At 33.9% G+C, this 9103-nt stretch overlaps 1 protein-coding gene across 1 annotated transcript; it reads left to right on the forward strand.

Moving 5' to 3' along the window:
* Positions 1-4152: 4152 nt before the first annotated feature.
* Positions 4153-8902, forward strand: LOC145268412 (uncharacterized). The gene is made up of 2 exons (XM_080123970.1): positions 4153-4238; positions 7817-8902. The coding sequence occupies exons 1-2, from the start codon at positions 4217-4219 to the stop codon at positions 8317-8319; spliced, it is 525 nt and encodes a 174-aa protein (XP_079980096.1). The 5' UTR covers positions 4153-4216; the 3' UTR covers positions 8320-8902.
* Positions 8903-9103: the final 201 nt, after the last annotated feature.

Consider the following 9103-nt stretch of genomic DNA (forward strand, 5'->3'; position numbering starts at 1 on the left):
CGACTTAATTCAACTGAAAGTGCTCAATGGTAAGAAACGAGTGGCTTCATCGAAATCTAACCACATAGCTGAGCGTCGCCGGTGGTCATAAAGAACCCATTTTTCATCGCAAGTCACAACCTGGTCAAGAAACGGGTCGTTCTTGTTGCATAAAAAACTTCTTTTTTTTTTTTGTTCAATTCGTGAGGCACCCATTTATCAGCTTCTTTTGTCTTTCCAATCTCTCTCAAGTGGTTGGAAATCGTCGTATACATTAGTCTAATTCAGAAGCAAGTTCTTGAACCGTTGTGCGTGGATTGACTTCGATCAAGGCTCTTAATTGATTATTGTCAACATTCAATGGTCAACCACTACGCCCATCATCTTCAAGACTCTTGTCGCCGCCACAAAATTTCTTAAACCACCATTTGTATAGTGCGTTCAGTAATGGTTCCTTGGGACAAACGCTTTTCGGCCTAGCTTGAACTGAAATAAGAAATTTGCAAATTTGCTTTTTTTTCCACCTTGTATTTAATGTTCTAAAAAGAAGACATAATTGTTTTAAAACAATTGTAATTTAAACGATTAGATAGAGCGAAAAACGCCCTTTAAAATGATATATAAAGTAAAAGTATTATACCGAAAACTTATTTGAAAATACATCATTTGAAATCAAAATTAAACATTCCGCAAGAACTTTCACGTCAACCTAATATATATCTGTTTCTCTCTTTTGTCTATCATCCCATTTTATCTCACTTCATCTCCCCTCCCCTTCTCTCTCTCTTTCTTTTTCTTTCTTTCTCTTAACATATCTCTCTCTCTCTATTTATCTATCTATCTCTAATTTTGTCATTCTATTTTATTTCATTTTGTCTCCCTCTCTCTCTTTTTCTTTCTTTCTCTCTATCTCTTTATCTTTCTCTCTCTGTGTCTATCTCTCTCTACATATCTCTCTCTCTATCTATCTCTTTATCTTTCTCTCTCTCCCCCTCTATCTATCTATCTATCTATCTATCTATCTATTTTGTCATTCTATTTTATTTCATTTCGTCTCTCTCTCTTTCTCTCTCTACATATATCTCTCTCTATCTATCTCTTTATCTCTCTATCTATCTATCTATCTATAATTTTGTCATTCTATTTTATTTCATTTTCTCTCTCTCTCTGTTTCTTTCTTTCTATCTATCTCTTTATCTTTCTCTCTCTCTCCCCCCTCTCTCTCTCTCGCTCTCTATCTACCCATCTATCTCTAACTTTGTCATTCTATTTTATTTCATATCGTCTCTCTTTCTCTCTCCCCCTCTACCCACCACCCACCTACCTACCTACCTACCTATCTCTTTCTCACTTTCCGTTTCATCTTTCATGTCATCTAATATACATGTTAAGACAAGCATAACACCCCTCCCCCTCCTTTCATCTCCATGGTCCTTTCATGCAAACATCAGCAATGTTCGTTTATTACAATTGGATCTTCTACCTTTTTCGTATCTTTTGTTCTCTTCACCTTTTTATGTGATTGGTTGGCTCATCTAAAACAAACCTACGACTTTACTCCAGGTTTTCTTTCTTTTTCACTGGGTGCAACAATGGCTTAATGGATACTCTTCCAAACTTGAGATCGGCTAAATCAAGTTCACACATTGGTTCCTCCCACATCACCGAAATTAAGGCCTGTTTAGAACTTTAATGAGTGATCGTTCCTATTTATTTGCCTCTCCACGAGGGCAGAGTTAGACACCAAGGTCGGTTTTTAATGTGGGGGGTGGGGAGGAACAAAAATTTTTTTTTATTGTCTCAGTCGCGAAGGATTTCTCCTCCACTAACCGAGAACAAAACAAAAAAAAGTTGAAGTGTATCATCAGAACAGATACTACACTTTGATCTTGGTCCGCTGTTTGTAGTTAACGAGCGATTGTTGATGAAATAAAAAGTTACTTATTTTTGAAACTTTTAAAAATGGAAGCACAAAAATGAGAGAAAGGGTGGGGAGATATGTTGAAATTAGAAAAATTACAAAGAGAGGTAGAAGATAAAAACAGAAAAGCAATAAAGAGAGAGGTAGGTTGAAAGATAAATACATAGACAGATAGCTAGAAGTAGATAGATAGATAGATAGATAGATAGATAGATAGATAGATAGATAGATAGATATAAAGGGAGAGTGAGAGAGAGATGAAATGAAATAAAACAGGATAACACAGACAAAATGAGGGGAAAAGATAGATAGATAGATAAATAGATAGATAGATAGAGGGAGAGAGGGAGAGAGAAGGAAAGAGAGATGTAAATGGGACTGCTCTTTCTTTAATTGGATTGTTTTGATTATCAATTGTTTTACTTATCAGAGGCATTCCGATACGAAAACCTACCTAAGAACAGCCCCAGACGCATACAGTACATTCGTGTGAAATTTCACAAAAATTAGTTCAACCGTTTCTGAGTCCATAGGGAAAAAACTCACACAGACACACACGTAGACAAAGTGTCTTTTATATATAAGTAGTTATACACTCTTGATTGATTTTTTATATTTAATATAAATATCACCTAAGGTGAAATTGCAGAAAGCATCCTGGGCCCAACTCTTTTTCTGATCTACATTAATGATCTTCCAAATCACATCCTTACATCATTTGTAGACATCTATGCTGACGACACTACCATTTATGGTAGCACATCTAAGACAGTAAACGACCAAGTTCTCTCCGATTCTCTCTCCTCTGATCTTGAGCACGTAGTACAATGGGGAAAGGAGTGGCTGGTTACTTTTAATGCATCTAAAACCAAGCTTCTCTCTTTACATCATCAACATTCTGATCCACATTTGGCATCAATTGAAATGAATGGCTCTCGTCTTCAGGAGGCCTCAAGTTTTGACAAGCTTCTTGGCTTGACCATTACTCCTGATCTTAAATGGAACACGTATATCAAATCTGTTGCCAAGGCCGCTGGAAAAATGGTGGGATCTTTCTATCGATCCGGTAGATATCTCACTGCTGATGCTATTCTCTATCTATATAAGAGCCAGGTACGTCCAAGGATGGAATACTGTTGCCACATCTGGGCAGGAGCTGCTAGAAAGGACTTGTCCTGCCTTGATAGAGTTCAAAATAGACTTCGTAGCCTCGTAGGAGATGTCCTTTTCTCTTCCTTGCAACCTCTATCTCACAGAAGAGATGTTGCGAGTTTGTCTCTGAGGTATCGTTATTTTCATGGAAAGTGTTCGACTGAGCTTCAATCTATGGTCCCCCCTCGCCAAACTTTCACAAGAAACACTCGTCTAGCTGTAAACACTATCAATAATTCCCCCCCACTCTTTATCTGTGCCTAAACCTAAACGTAGATTCCATGAACAAAGCTTCTTTCTTAGAACTGCACGCCTGTGAAATTGTCTTCCGTTTTCCTGCTTTCCGGCTGACTACAATATGGTTGTCTTCAAGTCTAACGTAAATAAGTTCTTGATGAGCCGTTCCATATAAGTTATCAAATTTACCAAATTTTCATTACTAATTATTATATTGTCCAATTTCTACTGTACACTCTTTAACCCTTATCCTTGAGTGGCCTCTTGGCCTTGATAATGTGGTGATGCCTATGTAAAAAAAAAAAAAAAAAAAAAAGAAGCAGAATCGGAGAGATGAGAAAGAAGGTCTTGGAGTAAAAACAAATTGGTATCATTTTGAACAAGGAAAAGAATTGCTGTTTCCTCCTCTTTTTTTTTTTTTTTTTTTTTTTTTTCATAGTGAAAAGAATTGATAAACAGTATAAACGGATTATATAGAAAGGAAGATCAGCTCAAGCTGTCCCAATCAATCAAGAAGAAAAAAAAATCATTCAAGGCTGAAAATGACAACATTTCGTTATAGGAAAAGAAAAGTACCTTTACAAGTTTAGTCAAAGAGTTTGAAACCAGAAAGAGTAAGTCTCTTTCTCAAAGAGATTTTAATGAAAACGTTAAGAGTTTTTAAAATTTGAAATTAGGAATCGTTGTTTTAGTAAAGCTACTTTTTTTAAATGTGCGTATGAAGACAGTCAATAGGCTTAGGACGCTTTAACGGTGAGTTTAATATGCAAATGAGTTGGAAGCGAGTAATATTCATTGTCTGCATGCGCACATTTTTTTTTTTTTTTAAGTAGTGCTTTACTAAAACAACGATTAAAAAAAAAACTCTCGACATTTTCATCACAGAGATTGAATGAAGGAAAATTCACAAGAGAATATCAGAAATGAATGTTTTCTGTTACTACATACGGTATCTATTCTTCTTCAAGACTTGTATTGTTATTTTACTGTTTCTTCAAATCTTGTTTTATGTTTCCCTATCTCCGAATTGAGCACTGACCTGGGCATTTTCATGACAGTTTTCTAAACTTTATTACTTCTGCTAAAAAAAAAAAAAAAAAAAAAAAAAAAAAAACTTTTATAACATGCGGGGAATAAAAAAAATAAAAGAAACAACTAAAAAAAAAACAACTACAAAACAAAAACAAAAAGAAAAGAAAAATAGAAAAAAAGGCAACAATAACCAAACAAACAAAAGACATGTTAGGTCTCTTGCAAAGAGTAACACTGCTAACATTTAAGCTAGTACATCACTCGAATTAAAAACAGATTGCCCAAACTAGTGAGAACGATGTCTTCACAACCAGGAGGATTAAAAGCAGGACCTAAAGTGAAGATGAGCTCACGTAGTGTTGAATAAATAGGGTTGATACACTGACTTCCATTAGATCACCAAAGTTAAGTAACTCTGAGCCTGGACAATAATTGGATGGGTGATTAAAAGGTATTTTTGCAGGCTTACAATGCAGGAGTGTACAGTTTTTAGTAGCACTAAAACTTCAGGTAGATAAATAAGTAAATATAAAAAAATAATATATATAAAAAAAAAGGGTTTGTATTACTGTACACATAGATTCGAAAAAGTTGTCAAAAAACAAATATATAACAAATGTTATCAAAGGCAAGATAAGTTACTTTTCTGCCAAACTGGATATATTTTTTGTGTTTTTATTCAATGTAACATATTTATTCAGCTCGAAAAACATACAGTGTTTACCGATGTATTCGAAAATTCAAGATGGCGTCTCACACCCTCTTTAACACCGTAAGTATGGAAAAAGGTGTTATAAATAGAAAACTATACAAAATACTATTAAAAACCCGCCGAGTATATGTCAACCTATGTCACGGTAACATATATTGAGCGAGTTTTAACAGTATTTTATCCGGTTTTTTATTTATAACATCTTTTCCCACACTTACCGTGTTAAAGAGAGAATAAGACGCCATCTTGAATGTTCCAATTCATCGGTAAACACTGTATGGTTTTCGAGTTGAATAAACATGTTACATTGAATAAAAACATGAAAAATATATCCAGTTTGGTAGAAAAGTAACTTATCTTGCCTTTGATAACATTTATTTGTTATATATTTGTTTTTTGACAACTTTTTCGAATCTGTGAACATTAATACAAACCCCCAAAAAATTATTGACTTATTTATTTATTTATTTATTTATTTATCTGTTCGTAACGACGGTACATTCCTGCATTGTAAGCCTTCAAAAATACCTTTTATTCCTTAACAATGCTTCAAACAAACCACGCCATACTTCTTGGATGGGTGATTATTTGAGAATACTAAGTGCTCCATCAATGTGTTGGGATGTCATCTTTTTTTTTTTCATTTTCTTAAATTCAATAATCCAACAAATATTTAAACAATGCGATATGCATAGTTGAATACTAATTAAAAATAACAGGGAGAAAAACCAGAGAAAAATGGACAAGTGATTATAAATATAACATTTCACTTAAAACAGCAAAGAACATAAAAAAAAAATGTAAAATTAACAAAATAGGACAACTTAAGGAAAGAATAAAGAACAGATTCAGTCAACTGAAATCCCATTTAAGTAGAAAACAAGGTGAATGGGATTCTGAGATATTGAGTTTACAAAACAAATTACCTCTCTTTTACTGCCAATATGATTAAAATAGAAAGAAAGAATAATTTTATTTCTATTAATCAAAACTTAAAAACCTAGCACACACAAGGTAAATAAAGATGATATAAGAAATTATAATTTAAATACATATGCATATAACAAATCATATTATAACTTGTGACGATGCTAACAAAACTTGTGGAATTCAAATTCAACTATCATTAAACCTCCAAAAAATGTAAACGAAAAAAAACAACATGTAGTTTCGTATTTAAGGCAAATCGCTTACTAAGAATACTCTAACTGGTAAATAAACTATCAGTATAATAATTAATATAACTTAATAGAACTCGAAGAATGGTAAAATAAAAAAAATAAAAAGAACAAGCGGCTAAAAAAACTTAAAATAAAATGAAAATAACATAGCAATAATAATAGGCAAAAAATACGAAAATAATTAATATAAGTTAAAATAAATTAAGCATGACCAAACAAGAAACAAGAAGGAATGGCAGAGCATGTTGGTTACATGAACCACGCAAGTTGTCAAAAATGGTGCTTTTATAATTTTTTTTAAAGTAAACATCCGATGAGTATGTGACTAAATATGCAGCAATGAGATAATTTTGTAGACTTGTTAGTCACAATACGAAATAATATTGTAATTAATATCTTTTAAAACGTAATAAATGACCAACTGAGAAAACTTGATATTTGGAACTTGGAGAATTATTATTATTATTATTATTATTATTATTATTATTATTATTATTGGCTCACATGGAGCTTTCACACAAGTCAACAAACTTTTGGTGTTCTCTGGAAGCTGAGTGACAACAAGTTTCCCCAGACGTTCAGCTCTCTCCACCTCCTTCGATAGCATTTGCAAATGAATTTGCATTATTGCAACAGCCGCTTAACATTAATTTCTCGCTGGTAGCCGCCATTGGTTTATACTGGAATTTAAGTGGCACACATCCTCCCCTATTATTATTATTATTATTATTGTTGTTATTGTTATTATTATTATTATTACTACTACTACTACTACTACACCATACATGCTCTGGAATCCAATAAGGCCTTCATTGAGCTTGAACTTCTTTCAAAATGTACAATATATACATAAATATATATATATAGATATATAACAAAATTTACAATATATATATATATATATATATATATATATATATATATACTTAAAAAATATTTTCATCATAAAAAGCTTTATTATGGGAAAGATTTTCTAATATATTATGATTGGTATTTACAAACTGAGTACGCTTCAAGCAAATGATTAACCTATATGTGTGTGTGTGTATGTGTGTGTGTTATAAATAATACTAATTTGTTTTATACCTACAGACACTATGGTTTCATGCTTTCGCAATCATCAGTGCAGGAAGTGACAATTTCTACTTGTTGGGAGATTCAAACCCAACTACAATGTCATCTTTGAATTCATGTACCTCTGGGTAACCAAAAATTACCATGAGAATTATTATTATGACCGTTGGATCTAAGTAAGGCAGCTTAGTTTAATGATGACAGTCCACGGCCACAAATTCAAAAAAAGAAGCGTATGAGCAAGAAATACAATAGTAGAGCATTTTTTTTGCAATAGCCAACAAAAAAAAGTGTAAAAAATAATAAGTATATAAGAAAAAAATGTTACCAAAGCAAGATGTTAATCTTCTACCTAGCTGGATGATTTTTTTTTTTTTAAACTTACAGGGTGTTTCAAAAGTCTTGGGAGCATTACAAATGCGTATATCTTATGAACTATTCCAGGTAGAAAAATGAAACTGGTGCCATTTTAAAGCTTGCTTAATCAAGTTTTTGGTCATACTAATGATTTTCGTCTTATCTTTCCAGGTGCAGTAATGGCGTTCTCTAAACAAGACAAGGCATTTTGCGTCCTCCAATTTGCAAAAACTGAATCGTGGACATGTGTTCAGCATGCATTTCGCAGGAAATTTAAAAAAGAAGCCCCTGAAAGGAAATCCATTGTCAGATGGCATGCTAAATTTGTGAAAGATGGGTGTTTGTGCCCAAGTAAGCGAACAGGTCGCCCTTCAACTTCAGAAGATGCAGTTGAGCAAGTTCGGACAGCCTTTCAGCGGAGCCCCCGTAAATCAGTGAGAAAAGCCAGCAGGGAACTTCAGCTTGCTCCATCAAGGAAACGACTGCAAATGGTACCTTACAAGCTCAAGTTGGTCCAAAAGTTGAAGGACACTGATAAGCCACTTCGCTGTGACTTTTGCATTGCAATGCAAGAGAAGTTGGAAGATAACGGCTTTGATGACCGGCTTGGTTTTAGCGATGAGGCGACCTTCCATCTGAATGGCAAAGTTAACAAGCATAACACTCGCATATAGAGTACTGAGAATCCTCATGAACTTCTTGAGCACAAGCAAGATTCACCAAAAGTGAACGTGTTTTGTGCAATTTATCTCAACATGCTGAAAGACTGGTTAATGGCTCAGTTGGAAGAAGCAGAATCTGATGACTTCATTTTTCAACAAGATGATGCACCACCACACTGGAGTCTTAGAGTAAGGCAGTTTCTTAACACAAGGCTGCCTGGTAGATGGATTGGGAGATCTGGGCAAGGTGATGACGTTCTCATGCCCTGGCCTCCTAGGTCTCCAGATCTTACCCCGTGTGACTTTTTCCTTTGGGGCTTTGTCAAGCAACAAGTCTATGTGCCGCCCCTTCCAAGAGATATTGACGAACTAAAGGCTCGAGTAACGGCAGTTGTGGGAACCATTGACGTCAAAATGCTGGAACGCGTTTGGCAGGAAATGGACTATCGACTAGATGTCTGCCGTGTGACGAATGGTGCTCATATTGAGCAACTTTGAATATTCCCCACAAAACTTGACACTTTAACCTTTCCAACGGTACCAATTTCATTTTTCAACTCCTAATAGTTTTTGAGTTATTAAAAATTGTTATGTTCCCAAGACTTTTGAAACACCCTGTATTTTAAATTTTTTTTATTTTTATTTTTTTTGTTGAAAACAAAATTAGTGACAAGTCTGTTGAGTTAAACTGGAAAAAATTGTGGCTTCATTTGAGCCACGTTGAGCCTTGATAATCTCTAAAAAATTGAAAATCAAACAATAAATAAAAAATAAGTATACAACTAATAAATGTTAC

Source organism: Euprymna scolopes, chromosome 43 (genome assembly GCF_053919585.1).
Source record: "Euprymna scolopes isolate OS-2025 chromosome 43, ASM5391958v1, whole genome shotgun sequence".
NCBI classification, from domain to species: Eukaryota; Metazoa; Mollusca; class Cephalopoda; order Sepiida; family Sepiolidae; genus Euprymna; species Euprymna scolopes.